This window comes from Lotus japonicus, chromosome 4, assembly GCF_012489685.1.
Source record: "Lotus japonicus ecotype B-129 chromosome 4, LjGifu_v1.2".
Lineage (NCBI taxonomy): Eukaryota > Viridiplantae > Streptophyta > Magnoliopsida > Fabales > Fabaceae > Lotus > Lotus japonicus.
The window spans coordinates 12,010,996-12,035,275 of record NC_080044.1 but is presented as its reverse complement, the minus strand read 5'-3'; the positions used below and the strand labels follow the sequence as shown (position 1 = coordinate 12,035,275).

The window sequence follows — 24,280 nt, the reverse complement described above, 5'->3', positions numbered from 1 at the left end:
GAGCCCCTTCACTTACGCTCCTTCATATTATGCCACTAATGCTTTCAAAGCCTGGTGGTCTGAGTATTGGGCTCAAATTTCGAAGCCCCTCGTCGATTGCCTGCAATGCATGACAGATGCTTTTCTTTTGCAGAAGCAGGATCCGAAGAAGACCAAAGGTATGCACCTGGCAGAAATTCGATCTTTTCAAGAGTTCTTTGGTGTGGTATATTACCCAACTCTTCGCCTTCGAGATACAGTTGCGCAAGTAGCTCAAGTATTAAGGCAAAAATGGGAACTTAAAGCCAAGAAATCCAAGTTAGTGGTTCCTCCTGGTGAGGAAGGTCTATCTTTTGTTATTCGAAAAACTGGCTTTAGGTTCCCGTCTTTGCCTACGAGTAAGTTTGCATTGGCTTTTCCACCGGTCTTGCCTAAATGGGTTGACCATGTAAATATAAATGTATTGGCCAATCAAGCTCTACCTCCTCGAAAGCGAGTGACTTGGACTAAGTACCACCTATGGAACTTTCCGTATCATGTGCCCGTCGAAATCTTCAACCACATATCGCTGAACATGCGTATTGGTCAAGGTAATACTTCGACTTGGCCTTGGTTTTCCTGTTTTACTTCTTAATTTTTCTTTTGTTTGCAGCTGAAGTCATTATTCGACCCGCTCCTCAAGTTATTTCCCCAGGGCTCATTCCTCCAAGGACCAGCCAGTCGTGATCGAGGATGATGATGATGATAATGAGGATGATGATGTCAGTCTTGCTGACAAGCTCAAGGTACTTTCCTCATGCTTTTACCTTTTTCCTTTTCGATTTCCTTGGATTATGGGTTGACGTATTTTTTCGACAGAGTCGGAAACGGAAACCTAAACCTGTTGCTTCGGCCAGTCAGAAGAGGGCCAAGGGGGTTGGTGTTTCCACCCCTAGTGGAGCTTCTAAGTTGGCATCTGATGCCCAAACAGAAGTCGCTGACAAAGAGGGTGGTGGCGACGCCGCCATTCAGGTATGTTCTCCATTCTCGAGGGTACCTTGTGATATTTTTAACCCGTGGTTTCCTAATCTGAGTCATCTCTTGTTTGTTTTGTTTCCTTTAGACTGATGTTCATGAGCACTCTACTTCCAATCCTCCATCCCGTGAGAATTCCCCAGCTCCCATTCCTGCAAAATCCAAAACTGAAGGTGTCGAGAAACCTCCCAAGGCCGCATCCTCAGCTAAAAAGACCTCCACATCTGAGGGAAGGAGGAAGGTCCGGAGCAAATCTCGTCATAAGTCTCCTCGCCGTTCCAGAAGCTCCACCAACTCGAGCCCTTCTAAAGACTCTGCTTGCCAGGTATCTTTATACTTTTCATGTTTTATTGGCTCCTCTAATATGCGTTTTACTTTATCGAAAGGGCATTAAAGAGGTTTTTCTTGCAGGAGACTCAGGGTGTAACTTCTCCCATCCGCGAAACAGAGCCTCTTCCAGGCAAGGATGACAGCCCTATGCCTCCTCCAAAATCGACTGCCACTGTGCAACATTCGCCTCAAAACAAGGGTGGCTCTTCATCTCATGTGTCTAGTGAAAAGCTCGACACTTTATTTGAGGAGGACCCGCTGGCAGCTTTGGATAGCTTCCTCGATGGCACCTTAGAATGGGACTCTCCACCCCGTCAAGCTGATGCTACTGCTGAGACTGCTCAATCAAGTGGGGTAGCCAATTCTCAGCAGATCGAGGAGAGTATGGGTCGGCTGAAGGCTATTGTCTTCGCCAATGGGTTTCTCGACCAGATCCAAGCTGATCCTCAAGCGAGCCATGCTGCTAAGGAATTGCTTGTCTTCCTTCTTGGCCAAAAACTCGATTCTCAACAGGCTGCTGCTTTGGCTAACCTTCAATCTTTTTTAGTGGATGCTTCGGCCACCTTTCATCAAATCGAGGACGTTGGTCAAGCTGTCAGCTTTAAGGAAGCAAAAGTCTCCGCTGGTAAAGCTCATGTTGCAGCAATGAAAGAGGACTTCAAGAAGTTCACTGCTAGGAAGGTTTTGATCGCAGATGAAATCTCTGAAGTCGACATCAAACTTGAAGAGCTGCACCGAGAGATTACCAAACTGGAGAAAAAGCGAGCTGATTTGGTCGAGGAAGGCCCTGCTGTGAAGGATCAATTGGACGTGCTTACTAAAGACTCCAAGGCTCTGATCATCTCGACAAAAGAGGTTATCAAGGAATTGGAGATTGATCAGGCTGTGAAGAAGGGTCTCGATGCCAAGATTGCCACCTTTGCTGATTGTTTGAACTCTTTTAAGACCCTGCTGTAGGAATTTTTTTCTTTATTAATATGTAATGATGGCACTATTCTAACCATGGCTTTCGATGCCAATTGCGTGTAATATTTCGACAATGGTTTTGGCACCTAAGCCATATAATTTGACGTTTAATTTGCCAAGTCTTTTCAGTTTCCACTACGCATTTATTTTGACGGCTATTCATTTATTGTTGCATCGCTCAAACTTCCTTGCACCCCCTCACACAGTCGTCGCTTTGTTTCTGGGGAATGAACCAATTTATTGCAATCTTATACCACGTTTTCTTGATTCAATGCAAGTCTTTGTTCATTAAAAGCCAAAGCTATTCACGATGGTGGTGGTAATCTGCATGGCCTATAACCGTAAGATGAAGAGTTGGCAACTGATTGCCACTAATTAATGCATTCCTTGGGTGTTACCCTATAAATAGAGCGTTTTTGGTTACTCCTTTTCAGTAACTTCTCCAAACTCTCCCTTGTTTCTTTTTCAGAATTCTTTTCCTGCTTTCATAAATCCCTTCAGCCATGGCTAGCCGTCGTGTTCTCAACCAGATCCGGAACTTGGCTTTTGATCAAGACTTATTCTGGGAGTTGCACTCTTTCCTTCCTTTGGCTGAAGAGCTTACGGGGCTCATTAACCAACTTCTTTCGAGGAATATTATTGCCTCGGTAAGAATTCCTCTTCAGGAGTTCTTGAGCCTCCTGCATGAAGCTGTACCTCTATATGAAGAACACCGGGAGCTTACTGCTCGAGTGTTCTTTGCTGAACACCAGATTGATGAGAAGATGGAGGAGTTTGAAGAGTTGAAGGCTGCTCTTAGCCAGGCGAACCTCGAGGGGAGTGTGGGAGCTCTGAAACCCTTGGTGGACAAGCTTTCTTCTACTGCCCGTGAAGAGCTGGATATTCGACAGGAGAAATCGCGACTGGAATCCCAACAAGAAGATGTCTTGAGGCGCATAGAGCCTCTTAGGGCCAGATACAATAGTTGTAGGGCCAACCCTCCTTTTTAAAATTTCTTTGCCATATTTGTAATGCTCTATTCTATTCAATAAAACATTCGCATTTGGCAATTTATTCTCTTTTACTTCTTTATTCGATGTTTATCTCATGCAATGTTGGCTTATACGTTTTTAAATATTTGCCATTTATCGTCATTTGTCGATTACCTCCTAATTCCTTAACCGAATAAGCGTTGTTTAAAAGTACTTTCTCGACTGAAAAAGGGCCTTCCCAGTTTGGGGCCCACTTCCCATAACGTTTATCTTTTTTATCAATTGGTAAGACGACCTTCCATACGTAATCACCAAGCATAAAAGACTTAGCTCTAACCTTTTTGTTATAAGCTTTAGCAATGCGATCCTTTTGCCTGGTTAAGGTATCCAACACCAATAGTCTTTCTTCGTCGAGATTGACTAATTCGTCAAGCATCATACTCCAATAATCTTCACTTGGAATTTCCTCTTGCCTTTGAATTCTGCATGACTGTAAATATACTTCTACTGGTAGTACCGCTTCTTGACCATATGCTAGTCGAAAAGGCGTTGCTCCGGTAGATTCCTTAGGTGAATTCCTGTAAGCCCAAAGCACTTGGCCTAACGTTTGATGCCAGTTTTTAGGTTTTCGACCAACATGTTTTTTAATCAAGAAGATCAACGTTTTGTTGGCCGCTTCGACTTGACCATTCGCTTGAGCATAATAGGGGGTCGAGGTTAGGAGTTTTATACCCCAAGATTCTGCGAATGATGCTACCTTTTGGCCTACAAACACTGTGCCTTGGTCTGTAGTCAGTGACTCAGGTAGCCCAAAGCGGTACACTATGTGATTCTGAATGAACTCGATCACCGTGTCCTGGGTCACATTTTGTAGAGGAATTGCCTCTACCCACTTGGTAAAGTAATCTATAGCCACTATGATGTACTTATGCTGCCTAGAAGAACATGGGTTAATTTCGCCAATTAGGTCTAAAGCCCAACCCCTGAATGGCCAAGGCTTAATGATCGAGTGTAGTTCACTTGCTGGCACATGTTGTATCCCCGCGTGTCTCTGACAATCTTGGCACCTCTTGGCATACTCCATACAATCTTTCATAATAGTAGGCCAATACATCCCTTGTCGAAATAGGATCCACTTCATCTTGATTCCTGCCTGGTGGGCACCACATAGCCCGTCGTGAACGGCCGAGATCGCTATGAACGCGTCGTCTTCACTTAAACACTTCAGTAGTGTTCCGTCGACGTTTTTCTTGAATAGCTCGTTTCCCATGATGACATAGCTCATTGCCCTGTATTTTGTCTTTCTATCTGTAGTACCCACAGGATTTTGCAAGTAATCGACGATTGGCTTTCTCCAATCATTAGGTGCCATATTGTCAATGACCAGGATGTCGAGGTTAGAGGGGTTTAGTTTTTCTTTGACCTCGATAAGCTCTTTTAACCTACATTTATCGACCATATATCCTGATGCGATTTGTGCCAATTCATTGGCTTCTTGATTGTCCACTCTAGAAACGTGACCTAGCCTAGCTTCGTCGAACTTGGCCAACAAATTGCTAGCTTTCGTGTAATACCTAGCTAGATTTTCACTAATGCACTTGTATTCCTTGGTAAGTTGCTTTATTACCAATTCAGAGTCCCCTTTTACGACGACATTCTTTGCCCTGAGGGCTATCAGGATCTCGAGGCCTGATGTTAATGCCTCATACTCAGCCTCATTGTTTGAGCAGTTACTCTTAATCCTAAACTTGAATTTCGTGGGGATGCCCCTTGGGGATACGATGAACATCCCGATCCCAGTGCCATTTTTATGGCTAGAACCGTCGAAAAATAGCTTCCAAGGTTGGATGCCTACGTAAGTTATGATTTCTTGAGGCAAAGTATGGTCTGCCAGGAAGTCAGCAATTGCTTGTCCCTTAACCGCCTTCAGTGGGGCATAAGTTAGTGAATACTCGGTTAGGGCTAAAGCCCATTTACCAATTCGACTATGCAAGATAGGTTTGGATAACATGTGCTTTATTATATCATAATGAGAAAAAACCATTACATCGATTGGCTTTATATAATATTTCAGCTTTACACAAGAGAAGTACAAGCATAAACACAATTTCTCGATCATGGTGTATCGAGTTTCTGCATCATTTAACACCCTGCTTAAGTAAAATATGGCTCTTTCTCTGCTATCTTCATCTTCTTTAGCCAACATGCTTCCGATGGTTCCATCCGTGGCAGAGATGTACAGCTTCATTGGCTTTCCTCTTATAGGTGGTGCCATTATAGGTGGGCTAGACAAGTACACTCTGAGTTCATCGAACGCTTTTTGATGCTCTGCTTCCCAGCGGAACGCATCTTCCTTTTTAAGTCGAAGAAGTGGGGAAAATGACTTAGTCTTCTCACTGAGGTTAGCAATGAATCTCCTTAGGAAGTTAATCTTTCCCAATAGTGATTGCAGTTGTTTCTTGCTGGTTGGTGGACTAGTGTCGAGAATGGCTTTAGCTTTGTTCTTGTTGATCTCGATGCCCTTTTTATGCACCACAAAACCCAAAAAATCACCTGCAATAACACCAAAGGCACATTTAAGGGGATTCATCTTCAAGCCATATTTTCTCATCCTCTCAAAGGATTTCCTTAGATGCAACAAATGGTCATCCCTTGATGGGGATTTCACCACGATGTCATCAATATAAACCTGCATGAAGGTTTCTATAAAATCATGAAAAATGGTATTCATTACCCTTTGGTAGGTCGCGCCAGCGTTTTTCAACCCAAATGGCATGACCACCCATTCGTATGTCCCCAAGGCACCAGGACATCGAAAAGCTGTTTTCGACACGTCCTCTTCTGCTATGAAGATTTGGTTGTAGCCTGAGTAACCATCCAACAAGCTTAAGTATTCGTGACCAGCAGCTGAGTCCTCCATCATCTCAGCAATAGGCATGTGATACTCGTCTTTTGGAGTGGCAGCGTTAAGATCTCGGAAATCTATGCAAACTCTCATCTTTCCATTCTTCTTGATTACTGGAACCACGTTGGCTAACCAGTCCACATATCGAGCTGTTCTGATAAATTTACACCTGAGGAGTCTTTCAATTTCTTCCTTGATTTTCACCAACACATCTGGATGGAACCTCCTGGGCAATTGCTTGACTGGTTTCTTGTCCTCTTTGATGGGCAACTTCAATTCCACCACTTCTCGACTGAGGCCAGGCATTTCATCGTAATCCCAAGCAAAACAGTCTTTGAATTCCTTGAGTAATTTCACCATCCTGTCTTTTAGCTCCGGGTCAATGAGAGCACTGATGTACGTTGGCCTCTTTTCTAAGCCATCACCCAGGTTCACTTCTTCTAAAGGGTCTTGCGCTTCCATTTTCTTGGAGAAATCGACCACTGGCTTCTCGAAGCCCAATGGGCCGTCATCATAAATGCAATCTAGCCTCAGGTTGCAAAGGTCCTCGAATCCACATTCCTCGGCACTCCGCTCGTTTTCTTCTATGCACGTGTCATCCTTATTTGTTGTTGCCTCCTCCTGAGGTGTTAATTCGACGGGCAGGATTGAGGCATTGGTTTCGTCAGTAGCCATTTCTTTGGCTATTCTTGCGGCCTCTAAGGCCGTCCTTATTCTTTTTTCGGCTGCGTAAGCCGAAAGTCGAGCTAGGCTCGAGTTAATCATCTTTAACCTCATTTTGCCACTCAGTTGTGGCATCCTTTTCTTCATCGCTGTGCCATCCACTCATGACATCAGGTTTGTATGCTTCATTGAGGTTTAGGCCCCGGATGGGATCCAGCGTTACTGAGTACTCTGAGTAGGGGTTGAAGTATTGGCTAGCCACTGTGTCTAAAGGAGCAATTGTGGCTAAACTCTTCTCGAAATTCTTCTTACCAACGTAGCTTGTTTCTGCTAAATAGTAGCTTTGATCTGCTTGTACATTTTCGACAACTCCATCAGCTTTCCAAATGGATATACGTTGGTGTAAGGTCGAAGGCACTGCCCCCACGCCATGAATCCATTCTCTTCCCAGCAGCAAATTGTAATTGGCCTTTGAAGGAACCACAATGAACAATGTGGAACGGGCTACTGTTCCTACGGTTATGTTCAACATAATTGCCCCTAGGGAAGAACCTGTCTTTCCTTCATAATCAGAAAGCACCATGTCAAGTGAGATTAGATCCGCTTCAGTTTTACCTAACTTCTTGAGCATAAATCCGGGCATGAGGTTGATTGCAGCTCCCCCGTCGACAAGGACTTTGTTAACACCCTTCTCCTCGACTCTGGCCCAAACAAAGAGCGGTTTCAAATGGCTCTTCATTTGCTCGGTTGGCCTTTGGAAGATAGCTCTTTCATCTTCGACAGGTCCTCTCTGCATCACATAATAACACAAAGGATTGTCATCTGGTTCGTCATCGACATAGTAGTCTTCCTCGCTTTCAGTGACCTCTGAAATTCTATCAAATTCTGCAGGTAGGATAGACACGATGCAAATGATGTTAAGCTCTTCTCCATCACTGTCGTCGAAATCTTCGAGCATGTCTTTATCCTCATCCTCGACAACATCCTTCCCTTTTTTCTTAGCTGGATTTGGTGGTACGGTTGTTCCCTGTTTGATGGCGTGGTCCAGCTGGTTGATGATCGACGCCACACTAGGTTCATTGCGAGAGTTGTCTTCTGGCTTTATGTCCCATAGTGAACGGAACTTGCCACCTCTTTCCCTCTCAGCTTTCCTTTTCCTCAAAAAACGCCTGAACTGAGTCCTGGTCATTTGTTCAGGAGCATAGTAGTTCCCAGAGCCATAGGAGTAGCTTCGTGACACACGGGAATTGTTGATGTAAGAGGATCCCTGGCCTAAGTCGATTTTCTGCCACTTAGGGTATGGTTTTGGCCTTGGAGGCGTTGGGCTGAACCATTGGTTTCTTGGCAATCCAGCATTGGGGAGGTAAGTTTTGTCTTTATTGCTTGCTTTCTGGCCTTTATGGCCATCGAGTTCCTGGTCTCTCTCGACCCACTCCTCGTGAGGGTACTTCAATCTCCTGGATACAGGAGCCTTTCTCTGATAATGCCTTTTCATTTCTGAATCTTGATAGGCCTTGGCTGCGGATTTGTCGAAAACAGCGCTGCATCGAGGGCACAGCATAACTTCTTTCTCGCCATCTTTGCTGCGGGATAGAAACTCGACAAGGGTTTCTCCAGCCTTGGGGTAAACCTCTTCCAAGTTCACTTCCTTCACGACGTCTGGTTCTTCGACAACCGTGTTTTCCTCCTTTGCCTCCTCGAGTGTCAGGCCCAGATTCAGCTTCTCGGAAATGTCGACCATGCCAATGTAGAAAGGTTCCACGTAGTTGGCTTCAGCTACCTGCAGTGGGTCGGAATCAATCTTCATTTGACTTTTGGTTTTTTCGTCATACTTGAGCCTTCCTGAGTCCAATGCCCCCTGCACAAGGTCCCTGAAACGAACACATTGTGAGGTCCAATGACCAAAAAAGTTGTGATATTTGCAATATTTCTTCCCTTTCCTTTGTTCAGGAGAAGGAAGTTTTTGGTCTTTAGGGACCACAAGCAAACCATCAGACACAAGTATATCATAGATTGCATCGCATTTGGCCACATCAAAAGTATAAGTTTTCACAGCAGGAATCGTGTTCTTGGGGTTTTCCTCCCCAAGTTTGTTTTCACGTGGTTTCAATGCTTTACAAACATAAGGATCCCCTGGCTGAAGTTCAGCCAGATTGACGTCATTCAAATCGACGTCCGCCGGGACTTCTCGATAGACACATGGACTCTGACCTACTGAATCCGCGTCTATGTACGCTACCTTCTCCTTCTTTGGCCACTTGGTAGTCTTGGCCCTTTCCTCTGACTTTTCGGCCTTTAGCAATTCGATGTGCCTCACTCTATCTGCGAGTAAAGACATATCTCGAATATACTGAGTGTCGATTTTCTTTCTAATGGAATATTCTAGACCACCAGCGGCTAAGACAACTAGCTCGTGTTCACGGACATGGGTGAAACATCGGGATTTAAGCATCCTAAACCTGTTTAGGTAATCATCAATAGACTCCGCTGGCTTTCTTTTAACACTAGCCAGGTCCTTCAAACTTACTTTGCACTCTCCCCTAAAGAACTGTTCATGGAAAATTCTTTCCAACTGGGCCCATGTATGGACTGACCTAGGAGCGAGGGTGGTGAACCAGGTAAATGCATTTTTGGTTAAAGAACTCGGGAAGTACTTCATTTTTAAATTTTCATTGATGGCTAAGTCTCCTGCTTCGATTTGGTACCTGGCTATGTGTTCTACCGTGGACTCTCCTGAATCCCCCGAGAACTTAGTGAATTTGGGGACCTTCCAGCCTCGAGGGAGTTCTGCTTCGAGAACCTCCTCTGTAAAGGCTGACACAAAATGGGGTCTATTCGCGAAACCCACGTTGAAACCATGTTGGTTCAACAATTGCTCCACCACAGCAGCAACATTTTGTTGCCCCCAGCGTTCTGGTGTCGAATTCTTTCTAGCACACCATCAGCGTGTTCTTCCCTGTTTACCATATACACATTTTGCAATGGCGGCTGCACTGCCTCGTACAAAGGGTTTGCCCTCATCTCTTGGTGTTGCGGCGCCTGATAGCGTACCGGGGCAGGGATATGGTTAGGCAACGGGATTTGGTTAATCCCTGGTGCCGGTTGGATTTCGACTGGTGCCCCCAGGGCTGTCGCCAAACGATCCATCTGTCGTGCCAAATGCTGATTATTGGCATTATTATTTTGGAGCACAGGGTTGATTAGCTCACCTATCTGTCGAGATAGCATATTAACCATTTCATGGTTACTATCATCTACTTGCTGCCTAATGGCTTGAAGTGAACCATTATTCATACCTGTAGATAAATAAATTTGTGAACTAGATCCAGGAATAGAAGGGCTAACTCGACTCCCCAAATTTAGCATTGTTCCATTTGCCCCAAAAGGGGGTATGCCGAATGGAGGAACATTTTCAGGGAACGTCGAATACGTGCCTTGTATGCCTTGCATCATAGACGTAGGCATACCATAAGGCATGTTTTCCCTCGTAACTGTTGGAACAATTTGTGCCTGTACTGATGTAGATACAGGCATTTCTGCAACTGCAGAAATTGCTACATTCTGGGTTGGCATAGTGGTGCCATGCCCCATTCCAGTAGACACTTCTTCATTATTGTTACCGCTACTTCCCCCAGGGCTACTCTGATTACCCACGTTAGATCCTTGGGGGGAGGTTCTTCCTCGATTACATGCCATACTCAAAGTCTTACCACTTCTCAGGTGCATATAAATCACAATCAAGGCAAGTAGCAAATACCAAATAGCATGCAGCAAACAAAACACACAAAACGCTTCTGTAAAACTTAGTTTTCACAAAAACGGTCCCACTGGGCGTGCCAATTTGTTTACACGGATTTTTGGTAAACAAATATCCTCTTAGTTCGACTAAAGGAAGTTTAGATTTCAGGGTCCTTTTGAGAAAACGTTTTGCCAAAGTGTAGTGTGTGGACGGATGTGTTCTCGACAACAATAAACAACTTCAAACGAAACTGGATTTTATTGAATATGAGTCGATTACAAAATAGTCAAGCAAACCAAAATAACATGAAAGCAAATTTCGACAAAACAAGCTACACATAAGAACTGGGAATTAACAAACTGAAATGCAAGGAAATTAAAGCGTTGGTTCTGCAACATACTCCTCCATCATCACGTTCTGCTCTCGAAGTCTCATTGATGCGGACGTTTAGAGCTTTTGGTGAATTTTCAGAGTTTTTTAGTTGGGAACCCCTTCTTCTGCTGCTGCTTCCTCTATTTATATTGTTCTTTCTGCCCATGTTCTTGGCGGTTTTCCTTGGATGCACGATGGCTTCGTGGGTTTTGAATTTTGGCGCCATACCCCACGTTTAGCCGATGGTCTTCGCGCACGTGACTCTATTGCCACGTGGATGGTTCTGAGTCGCGGGCAACCGTTGCTATTCGTGGCATCGTGGGTGTACGCACGTGCTTGTAATCGCTTGTTATTCGGTAACTGCCTCTTCCATTAAGATGATCGAGATTTCTTCATCTTCTGAGTGTGTCGAGTTATGGCTTTTACTAGTCTTTGAGGGACATCGTGTGCTGAGTTGCCGGCTTTGCCCAACCCCTTCTGTCGAGAAACCACTTTTTGCACCATGGTGTCGATAATTGTAATGCTTGTAATTTTGGCTTAACACCTAGATATATTTCTTTTAATAAATTTTTCTTCAGATAAACTGTACATTCACCGAATGCTCGGCTAAATACTTAAGAAGCTCATATATCTACTAATTAAAATATTGTACCTAATTGGTAAGTTGCTCCATTACTGGGGTGTGGAAAGATTACCGTGGCGTTGAAGTACTCAGAGTCACTGAACACAAAGAGGTCATACACTCTACTAGTTCCAATCAGATGGTGATGGACCCTGAAGGATCAAATAAACTGATAAAGCCACATGATTGTGTAATGCCTTTGTCAGGGCGTTTTCGATCGCCACCAATGTGATGTGTTGTTTCAAAACAATGGCCACAGTGCTTGGGCCTCAAGGTTGTTTGTGGCATGTGGCAGTGACAACACTTCTTTTCTCAATATCCAATGGGCTTTAATTTGTCTCACAAACCTCGATAGTATAATAAATGTGATATGGTAGAAGAAACCACAATAAATATTAGATACTATACATTCAGCAGGTCTCACTGATGATGGAGCTATTCGTGGAGCTATCTTTTCTATCAGATGTGTTTTAGAGGATTTTTGATGCTGAAGGTGTTATACATGGGTCACATTTCTTGTTTGTGATACTACGGATATTTTTAATCTGGGGGTTGATCTTCATGGTTGTATTGTATGATAGAATAGGAATATGTATTATTCTTGGATAATTTTACGGATTTCTTGTGGTCGTTTCCTTTAAGTGATAAATCTCAAGTTTTTGAAATGTTCACTTCTTTGTCAAATTAAATCCACACACACTTTTCTCAAACTGTAAAATGTATTCAATGTGATAATGGGCGAGAATTTGACAATAAATCTTTTCATGATTATTGTGCTGCTAATGGCCTTATTTTTCGCTTCTCCTGCCCACATACATCATCTCAAAATGGCAAGGCAGAACGCAAAATATGCACCATTAACAACATGATTCGCACTCTTCTCGCCCATGCGTTTGTCCCTCCGTCTTTTTGGCATCATGCCCTTCAAATGGCTACATACCTGCTTAATATCATTCTCCGGAAAGCTATGTCTAATCTCTCTCCCACTCAACTTCTGTATCGTCGTGACCCGTCTTACACACATCTCCCCGTGTTTGGTTGTCTTTGTTACCCTTTGGTTCCCTCCTCAACCATTAACAAGTTACAACCACGCTCTTCCCCGTGTGTCTTCCTAGGGTACCCACTTCATCACAGAGGTTATAAGTGTTTTGATTTGTCGCACAGAAAAATCATTATCTCCCGACATGTCATTTTTTATGAGACTCAGTTTCCCTTTGCCACCATGACCACCCCTCCTCCCTCCACATATGACTTCTTCTCAAATCCTATCCATCCCACTATCATTCATCAGTGGACTCGTCCATCGATCCACCTTACCTGACCCTAGCCCTACTCCTGTCGTGCCTCCAACCGTGACCGCACCGCAACTCCCCACGACCTCTTCCTCCTCTTCCGACACTCTACTACCTTCTCCTTCTCCTTCACCTCCTTCGCCGACTCAGCCTGTACCTCCTCTTCGTACCATGGCCACTCGTAGCATGCATGGTATCTATAAACCCAGAAAGCTCTTTAACCTTTCTATGACCGTTGATGATCCCACCATCTCACCTCTTCCCAAAAACCCGAAGCTAGCTCTTTCAAACACAAATTGAAAATCCGCAATGCAGTCTGAATTTGATGCTTTAATTATAAATAATACTTGGGATTTGGTTCCTCGTCCTAGTGATGTTAATATCATTCGCTGCATGTGGAATTTTCGTCATAAGACGAAAGCTAATGGTTGTTTTGAGCGTTATAAGGCTGATCTGCATGAGACAGTCTACATGCATCAGCCCCAAGGTTTCCGTGACCATGCTCATCTTGATTATGTGTGTCACTTGCGGAAATCTCTTTATGGGTTGAAGCAAGCGCCTCGCGCTTAGTACCAACGTTTTGTAGATTATGTCTCCGCCATTGGGTTTCAACATAGCACCTCTGATCACTCTCTTTTCATCTACAGACGAGGCTCTGACATGGCTTACCTCCTACTTTATGTTGATGACATCATTCTCATCAGCTCTTCTCATGACCTTCGCAAATCTATCCTGACTCTTCTTGCCTCTGAGTTTGCTATGAAGGATCTGGGACTGTTGAGCTATTTTCTGGGCATTGCCGTCACCAGACATGCAGGTGGACTTTTTCTCAGTCAAAGTACATATGCACGTGACATTATTGCTCGGGCTGGTACGGCATCGTGCAATCCTTCTGCTACTCCAGTTGACACCAAGCAGAAACTCAGTACTTCTGCTGGTACTCCGTGTGATGATCCTACTTTATATTGATTTCTTGCTGGGGCTTTGCAGTATCTCACATTCACCCATCCTGACATCTCTTATGCTGTTCAGCAGGTGTGTCTTCACATGCATGTCCCCCGCACCGAGCATATGCTTGCACTGAAGCGCATCCTGCGTTATGTTCAGGGCACCTTACAGTTTGGCTTGCATCTCTATCATTCTCCTATCGAGAAGCTTCTTTCATACACCGATGCAGATTGGAGTGGATGTCCAGACACTCGTCGGTCTACTTCTGGTTACTGTGTGTTTCTCGGCGACAACCTCATTTCCTGGTCGTCCAAGAGACAACCCACGCTTTCCAGCTCCAGTGCTGAGGCTGAGTACCGAGGCGTTGCTAATGTGGTTTCCGAATCATGTTGGCTACACAACTTGCTTTTGGAGCTTCACTTTCCTCTTTCTCAGGCTACTTTGGTCTATTGTGATAATGTTAGTGCCATCTACTTATCCGGCAATCCTGTCCAGCATCAGCGCACTAAACACATTGAGATGGACATTCACTTTGTTCGCGAGAAGGTCGCCCATGGTCAGGCACGCATCCTTCACGTTCCTTCTCGTCACCAGATTGCATACATCTTCACTAAAGGTCTTCCTCGAGTTCTCTTTGATGATTTTCGCTCCAGTCTCAACGTCAGTGAACCTCCCCCTTCGACTGCGGGGGTGTGATAGAATAGGAATATGTATTATTCTTATTTAGTCTTTGTAATTAGGGTACAATCATTCCTGTAATTAAGCTAGATATATTAGGAATGTCTTGACTTAGTTTTGTATATATACCTTATCAGATTAATGAGAAAATCACCCATTGAAATCATACTACCTAATTCTTACAGTATGATTGGAGCAAATTGTTTCTAGTTTTGGCTTCTATTGCTGTTGTAGACTTTGATTTGGTTAATGGTTACATGTTGTACTCATTTAGTGATTTTCCATATATTAATATTCTTTGGCTTATAAAAACAACATATTTCAAATCTGATTGACTAATTGGTTGGATCAGCGAGAATTAATTTACCAATAAAAGAAACTTAAACACTCAAGTGAGTTTACGATTGTACATAAAATATGTGCATACCTTTTAAATGGCAAGTCAATTTGATGGAGTTATATTCTTTTTGTATGGCAAGTGAATTTGTTGGAGTTTGATGTCTCAATTATCCAGTGAAGAATGATATATTATGAAATATCTTACATTTTATGGGGAGTTTAGATTTCTCGCTATCAATCTCTTATCTCTTTAAGTGCGATCACTCAAATAAGATGAATCATTTAGTCAATTTGACTAAGGTGCTCATGGATTGCTATTTGCCCAATTCCATCTACCTAGCTCTAATTATTCAACTCATTGTATTTCTTTTCATCAACTTTTTATCCTTCTTAACTTATAAAAGAGAGCGAATGGTGTATGTGTTAATCATTTAAAATTTTGTGCATATTTAGAATTCAAAGTTTTTTATTTTATTTTAGCGTGTGAACCATTTGACATGTGAGAGTAAATTTCATTAGCTTCCCGTGCTCTCATATTAGCCAAAACTATATTTAAACAAGCCTCAAGTTTCTCTGCGAGTAGAGACCTATATAGTGAGAAACAACCACACACTAAAACTAATCAAGACCTTTCTCAAGGTGCTTGCTACGATACCACAGCACTTGTGTGGGTATGATACACGAAAAGGTTGTGGACCAATCACATCCTCCGTATTTAAAAAGAAAAAAATGAAAATATAAATTATTTTTGTTGTGGACCAATCACATCCTTCATGTATGATACATTGTGGGTATCATAGAAACCACCCTTTCTCAATCGTTGAAGTTCCAAGGTTGAAGACGATAACATCAACGCATGTCAGCACTACATCATAAACATATCGACTACACATTATCACCACATCACTTTCACGTCATTAACTTTGACAGTTGATTACTAACCCTGACATGACCAGAACATTAATGAAATTATCTTTTGACCCTGTAACTTTTTTGTATTTATACTGTTTCTTAAACTTTTCCATAATTACTGTTTACCTCCTAACATAATATTTCTGAAATTGCACTTATACTCATATATTTTCCCAATTTCCATTTCACCCCACATCCTTGTCCCTCAATTAGGGATGACAACGGGTAGGATCGGGCACGGGTTTTACAATTACCAAACCCAAATCTCAGAACCCAAACACAAACCTTATGGGCGATAAAATGAAATTCATGCCCAAATCCATTGGGTTTCAGATTTACCCGAAACCCAAACCCATTAGTTACGTAGCAACTCAATCCAGAACTTACTTTCATATAAAAAAAAAAGTGAAATTCATAGAAAGAAAAAAAAAATACTATTCATCATCCTCATCCATCACTAAAGTGAGACAACAATAGTTTAGAGTTTACTTTCTCAAACATACAAAAGTACAATTAATCATCAAACACTAAGAACAAAGTTTATAAATATATATATGTATGAGGGTTTTTTTGTAATTTTATGTTTCGGGTATCTTTGGGTTCGGGTATGGGCACGAATTTAACTAATACCAAACCCAAACTCATAAATGGCTACAGTAACGGACAAAACTCAAACTCAAACCCATAAATGGCTACAGTAACGGGCAAAACTCAAACTCAAACCCAAATCCAGTCAACTCAGGTTTTGCCCGTCAAATCGGATCGGGTTCGGGCGGGTACCCATGGGTTTGGGCAAAATTGTCATCCCTGCCCTCAATGATTCATATGATCCAGAAGGAAGGATTGGACAATTCGTGTCTCTCATATTTTAAGGGAGGGGAACCAATGATTGCTTGTCGAAGTTGGCCCATTGTAGTGGCCCAAGTCTTTAGTTTTTGTTTTCTTGGGCTCAGCCTGCTTTGTAATAAATAAATAAATAAATAAAATAGTAATATTAATAAAATGTTCAAAATGATGGACTGTATTTTTCATTAAACAGTTATTTTCCCAATTCGGGAAATCGGACGGTGTAGAGTATAACCGAGACAATGAAGGGACGTGATTTGCATGATGCCACGTGTCGTATTTATATCCATCGAAGCACCAATCATGTTCATTTGTTTTTGTTTTCTCTCGTGCTTGCACTTGCAACCTGACGGTGCTCCTTAATTTTTTTCCAATTTCGTGCTGCATCCATTTTAGCATTCACACTTTTAGTTTTGAGTCACAAAACAGTTACATAAATAAATAAATTGATCTTTGCATATAAAACTTTAGACATACATATAAATTGTTTCAGCATAATAATGTAGAGCAAATAGTCAGTAGAGCTTCTTAAACATTTAGTTAAAGTTTGATTATTGAACCGTGCATATAGAAAACATTTGTTCAGAGATATTTAACTATTTAATATGATTTTCGAGTTTCGAGAATTAGTCTCATGACTGTCGAGGGGATATGATACCTTGCTAAACAAAATATATATAAATATATAAAGTTGTTTGAGATCTATGATACAGTTTGTATAAATAAATGAGAGATGCAAAAAATGATTATTCTAAAAGAATCTGCTTCGTGATCAGATCCAGGTAGAAGATAGAAACTTCAAAACCCAGTTTCTGTGAATGTTAGTTACCTTCCCATTCATTCTTCTAATTCTTAGTGCGGAGGAAGACCGTGCTTCTTGTCTCTTTACAAGCATTGATTTCTCCTCTACTCAAGAAATCTATATTTGAACACTGAATCTGCAGCCTCAGTTTGCTGCCACGTATGTAATCTATATTTGCATTTGCTAATGATGTTGAATTTAGATCTGTGTTGATGTGTTAATGCTTGCATTTGAACATGCCATGATTCAGCATTTGTTTTAATTTTTGTTTCTGGCTTGACACATGATAATGTTCTGTTCTTGATCTGGATTTGGCTACATGTTACCATTGTGTTATGCTGCTTGCTTTCTCTTATTTATGAGCTTTGTCATTAATTTCAAAATGAAGGAGTTTTAATTTTCATTCATAAGATTGCTGAGTAAGTAGGTTGCAGAAGTGGCCTTGTTTTTCTGTTTTTGTATACTTTGGATGATATGAAATAATATCTCTATTTCAACTTCTACAAATATTATTTTATTAATCACAGTATCAATATGTAGAACAATCTAAGAATTATATGTGGATATTGAATTGGCAGATTTTCTGATAGAAATTGGTTTTCATAAAGGCAGGTCTGGGAAAGAAGAAGTGAATTTTGGAGTCTGAGGAATATTCAGCTATGTTCAGGCTATCTCCCAGGAGGAGTCAAAGATCCAAAGGCTTCAAGGTGAAGCATGCTCTACAAATATGTGTTCTGCTTGGAGTTTGTATCTGGCTGGTTTACCAGATCAAACACACGAATGAGAAGAAAGCGTCTTATGGAGAAAGCGCAAAAACTGGCAATGATGTTGTCAGGTTAGGGAGGAAGGACCTGAATCCTCTTGTGGAGGAAACTACTGTCGTGGATGCGAGACACAAGGAGCAGGACGAGGAGAGTGAACATGAAAGCAAGACTGAAGAGCAAATTAATCTGGATGAGGTTAATAGTGTGGATGAGAATGAACCAGAACACAAGCCTGAAGAAGAGCATATCAAACTGGATGATGCTAATGGTGTGGATGAGAATGAAGTAGAAAACAAGCCTGAAGAGCATATCAAACTGGATGATGCTAATGGTGTGGATGAGAACTCTGAGCATAGTCAGGATTTAGTGGAACATGAGGGTGAAGGAAGTTCTGAAAATGCTAGGACAGACATTGAAAGTGAACAGCATGTAGAGAAAGTTGGTGAAGAGAGTGACAATACGGAGAGCAAGGAGAATGATAGTTTAGTGAAGGAGAATGAAGAGAACAAACATGAAGCGGAGAACAAAGAAGCTGCAGAAGTTCATGAGGAAAAGAGTCAACAAGAGAATGAAGAGACTAAAGATAAGGAGAATGAAGAGATAAAAAATGAAGTGGAGGATACGGAAGCTGGAGAAGTTAAAGTGGAAAAGAGTCAGCAAGAGAATGAAGAGACCAAAGATAAGGAGAATGAAGAGATCAAAAATGAAGTGGAAGACAAGGAAGCTGGAGAAGTTAAAGAGGAAAAGAGTCAGCAAGAGAATGAAGAGACTAAAGATAAGGAGAATGAAGAGATCAAAAATGAAGTGGAGGACAAGGAAGCTGGAGAAGTTAAAGAGGAAAAGAGTCGGCAAGAGAATGAAGAGACTAAAGATAAGGAGAATGAAGAGATCAACCAGAATGGAACTGATGTGAAGGATCACGTGGAGGAAAATCATGAGCAAGATAGTAAGGAAGAGAAGGAGGAGAGCAATGGAACTGAGGCAGAGAAAGAAGAGCAAGGTAAGATTCAGGAAGAGGCTTCATCTGAAAAACAAGTCCAAGATGGTGAAGGGAACAATGAGCAGCATAGAGAGGAAAATTATGCAGGAGATAACGCTTCTAGTGCTGTAGACCATAAATCGCAAGATATCTTCAATGAAAGTTATAACAAGACAGAACAAGTTGACAAAAATGAAAAGAATGAGTCTGAGATGGAATCTCAGAAAAGTGGTACTGAAACTAATGAAGTGACTGATTCTAATGCCACAACAAACATCCAAGAAAATGGTGGGGAGAATCAGGCACAGACAGATAATGGTTCAGAGAAGAGTTCCACATCAGAGTCAGGTGGACAACAGCATCAAGAGCAGAATAACCCCACTAGTGATGGTGTAGAAACTGTGGATTCATCCTCGCAGAATGGGAATGAGACAACATCTCATACAACTGATAAACAGAATGAAACTTCAGAAGATGCAAACTCCAAAGTAGAGGACTCCAGCACTGACACTACAACGCCAAAAACGGAAGATTCTAATGCAGATGCAGCTGGGGATGATGTTGATTCCACTTACAAATCTTCCTCAGGAAACAGTGACAGCAATGCAAATAATGGTGCATATAAGGAGACTACTAATTTGGTTCAAAATGAAAATCCGAATGGCAATTCTGTCCAAGAAGGAAAACAAGATGCTAGCCATGAGGCTCAGCTCACTGCCTCTGATACTTCCTCAGAACAAAAGAAAGATGAATCCTCAAATGCAGAAACTAATACTGATTCTGTGCAGAATGACAATGTCAACTCTGATGGAAGCAATACAAACAGTGAGGGAAGTGCTAATGACAACAAAGAAGCTAGCCAGGTTAATTCCTCCGATGTTTCATCTGAAGAAAGCAAAGAGGGATCCTCGAACTCAGAAAACAGCAGTGATGCTAACCAGAATGGCTCAAACAGCAATGAAAATGACAATGGGAATGCTAGCCATGATGCCAATGAGAATGAGAACTCTGTTCAGAGAAAAACAAGTGAAAATGATGGTGAAGCTGCTCAAAATGAATCAGTGGAGTCAGAAAAGGCAAAGGATGAATCTGCACACTCTGATGAAGGTAGCAATTCCAACACCAATGATCAAGGAAGTTCTTCTGATCCTTCAATCACTGAGGAAGTTAAGGAATCTCATATAGATTTGGGAACTTTGCCAGAATCCAATGCAGAAAGCAATCACAGGGATGTTTCTTCTGCAGAGTGATAATTTTAAATTAATTCATTGTATCCTATAATTGCTTCCTCTGATCCTACTTTCTTTTCTTATTTTTATCATTTTTGTTGAGCCATGTATTGTTGTTTACATAGCTAATATGGTATCAAGGTTTTTGTTTCCACAAGAATTTAGAAAGGTCTAGTATATTGTTAGTATAAGAAACATTTGTTGTTCTTCATATGTAACCAGTGCCCTTTTATGGGAGAAATAATTATCACTCCAAAATATCATCAAAGTGAAGTTCTCTTTAGTGTTTACGAGTGTTGCTAGCATTTCTCTATTATACAATTTGCGCTGTTTCCTTTAAGCATTCATTGAATGAACCAACTGTGCTTTTGGCATCCTTCAAAATATTGAAAATTACATCATTTCAATTGTGGTGATGTTAGCATTATTTCCACTCTGACATCCTTTTTGAACTATTCTTTTATTGACTCCATCACTTGGTTGAGTCACAATGAGATTTGTGGAGATTATGAGTCAAAAATCCGGAAGAGTCAAATTGCAAAGAACATTGGACAAGCGTGGCAGTTCATCTTTCACTAACAAGATGGTGCCTCCAGAGCTAACTTAGTTGAAGAATGATGGAACTATCATAACTACTGCTCGCTAAAATGTCACTTGCATTTGTAAAGTAGCAGCACAAGGAAAAGATAAAAGAAAATGTAGTTTAAGTGTTTAACTGGTAATGATTTGATATAAAAATAAATTGACAATTGAGTTGACACACTAACAGAATAGTTTTTTTTTTGAACGTGACAGAATAGTTATTAATTGGTGGTGCAACCATATAATGTTGTAGTTTCCTATTGAAAATATAGATAGTCGTTGTATTCATATAGATGTTAGTTTTAGTACATAATTAATCATTTAAGATATTATATTATTATTACCTCAACTATCTTACTGCTGATTCTAATCCTTTAATTTATAAAATTTTAATTGCATTTAACAAATTCTAAGTTTATTTTTCTCTATTCTGATTAAAGTGTAATTTTAACCCTCTGCTATCGAATCATAACCTATCCAAGGGCTAGTGCAAAAACTTTCAAAAAAAAAAGGGCTAGTGCAAAAGTTAGCTTTAATGAAGCATTAGCAGTTTAGCACAACTACCACAACACTATATTATTCCTAGCAAAACAAAAGAAGTGATCAGAATGGAGTCAACATGGTGGAAAACAGATGGTGATGTCTCCATTGTTTCTCTTTGAGTTTAATTTCTATGCACCGACGGTGTAAAGTTTTTTTACACCGTCAACCAATCAGATTTCAAGGATGTGAGAAAATATCTCTTTTTATTTAATTTCATTAATTGACGTGGCACATTCTTAAAATCTGATTGGTTGACGGTGTAAAAAAACTTTACACCGTCGGTGCATCATCTTTTTTCCCTTTCTCTTTATGCTTTTAAATGTTTAAAATGGCATTTGGATGAACACTTCCACTGTCAACATGCATTAAGTGATTTTACATGCATTAAGTGATTTCAAAGTCACTGAGCTGGTTATTATATGAAATTATTATTTTTCAAAAAAATTATTGACATTTTAAAAAAAATGTTTAGGTATGCTTTTTAAATAAAAAACAGAATTTGAAAAACAGTTGAGATTTAAAAGTTTAAGAAAGCTATTTCAAGTAGGTTTTAGGAAACAATTCAAGTATAAGATAGGATATCATAAATCTTATTTCTTAGGTGATTTAGTTTAACAACGTTGTTATCCATATTTTCCTATTCAATGATATTTATGAGATATTCAAAAATAATGATATTTATGAGAATTTTTTATATCTTTCAATTTAATTTTTAAAAACCATGTTCACATTCAAACAATTTAAATCACCTTTTAAAGTAAAAGCACTTCACAAACAATCAAATATTAACTTATGCTTCTTTCAAAATGTCCTAAAACAAAACCACTTCTTCACAAGCCATGAATGATTTCATGTACTAGTGCGATAACCCGTGCGTTGCACGGAATTTTGTGTTGAATTTTTTAATAAATAAATTAGTTTATATATATGTATTTATAAAATTATAAATAAGTCAATCGTATATAAGCCAATAGTGTTATAATATATGAAGAGAAAAGTAGAATAAATAAATGAAATTGTGTTGTTTATATTAAACATTTCCAAAAACTTCCTTAAACATCAGTTTGTTGTTTGCCCGACTCATCCAGTATGCAAAGTTTAAGACCCTTTCTTGAGCGTATTCTAGAGAGAACTGCATATAACTGACTATGATTGAAGGCGGGCCTCGGAAAGAAGATCCCAACCTGAGATAGTGTTTGTCCTTGGCTTTTGTTTATGGTCATCGCAAACCATACTGTAATTGAAAACTATCTACTTCTGAATTTAATTGAAAATTTGGAATCAGAAGGAACCAAGTCTATTCTTAAAATGTGCACTTTGTCATTAGCATTTGTTCCCGTGATAACAGTTGCACCAATAACACGTTCACCAAGGTCATCCACAATTAACCTGGTTCCATTGCATAAACCTGTTGTTTGGTCTATATTTCTCAAAAGCATGATTGGAGTACCAACTTTCAATAATAGTTTGTGGTTTGAGATTCCTGAACTTTCAATGTCGTTCAAAATTTTGTGGTAAACCACTCACATCAGATTTCAGAATCTTCAACAGATTGCAAGGCAGAGTTAGAGCTCAGATATTCATGCTCTGGTGCAGCTATCATGCCAAGCATGTAAGTGTTTATCATTTCAACAGCTTCCAGTGTAGTGGTCAATATTGCTCTATCTTGAAAGAATTTCAGATCTTTCATTTTGTGTGGAAGGTTAGGATATGCATATTTAATCAATTTCATTAATGGGTAAGGACTAATTGGGATGAGCAGATCGTGCTGGATTTGAAAATCATACTCTCTTGGTTCGGAATCAGGATTATCGTCATTTTCAATTTTAAGAATCCAATATGCAAACTCTTTGATTTCTTTTGTTTCATCAGCCGTCTCAACTGCGATTAGCTACATGTTTTTAGACAATATGACCGACTTTGAAATGCTTCCACAATGGTAAAGAGTTTACAGTAGCTTCCACAACTTCCTGTCTGCTTTCTCTAGTTATTACATGTATTATTTGTCTAAAATCACCTTCAAGTATTACTATTTTTCCTCCAAAAGGTTTATGTACGTTGTGAGATGTTCTGCCTCCAGGCAAGAGTAATGATGCTATGCCACTGGAAGCAACATTAAGCACAATTAGTCCTCTTGATCTAAGTGACGTGGATAAAGTGTTCAAACAAAAGTATTTCCGGTTCCACCATAGCGATATAAAAAGTAGAAGCCTCCAGAGTTTGACAACACATATGTGACAACCCTCTCATATACATACTTTTGCTCAGGTGTAAGCATATTAAGCAACTTTTCATATTGTATCTTTAATACATCTTTGTTATAGTTTAGTTCATCGACAATAAGTCTATTATCAAATTGTAGGACTTCATCATATTCTGGAGATGACAAAGATAGGTAATTATTTAATGACCTACCATTTCTTTGGAGAAACTTCTCAATTTCAACGATACATAAATTTTTCAAATCAGCAACTGAGATTCGCAGTCATGCAGGCGAGAAGGAAGATTGACTAATGATTTTTAACTGTATCGAATATAACTTGTTGGAACATTTTGTCATGCATTTTGTCAAAAACAACTGATTGTCGAAGCAGATGCCGTGGCATCTGATTTCGTGAAGCTAGGACATCAGTCCTTTGCTGAAGTTTAATTTTGTGGGCCCTCTGAAGATTTGCTGAAGATATGTTTTTGAGTTACTTGAGGAGCAAGTAGCTATTTCAGAAGGGTTTTAATTGTTGGGTTGTTATTTGTTGAAACAATCTTTGATAAAAGATTTGTTTCTATCTTTACTTGGGAAAAACGCAA

The 24,280-nt window shown here is 40.5% G+C and overlaps 1 protein-coding gene across 3 annotated transcripts; it reads left to right on the top strand.

Moving 5' to 3' along the window:
* The first annotated feature begins 17,164 nt into the window (after positions 1–17,164).
* On the top strand, positions 17,165–20,633 carry LOC130710820 (uncharacterized). 3 transcript variants are annotated; one of them, XM_057560193.1, is made up of 2 exons: positions 17,165–17,396; positions 17,991–20,633. In XM_057560193.1, exon 2 carries the CDS (start codon positions 18,038–18,040, stop codon positions 20,369–20,371), a length of 2,334 nt encoding a protein of 777 aa, XP_057416176.1. In that variant the 5' UTR covers positions 17,165–17,396; positions 17,991–18,037; the 3' UTR covers positions 20,372–20,633. The 3 variants fall into 3 exon arrangements, with proteins under 3 accessions (XP_057416176.1, XP_057416175.1, XP_057416174.1); XM_057560192.1 differs by having other exon boundaries at positions 17,166–17,537; positions 17,987–20,633; XM_057560191.1 differs by having other exon boundaries at positions 17,188–17,537.
* The last annotated feature ends 3,647 nt before the right edge of the window (positions 20,634–24,280 follow it).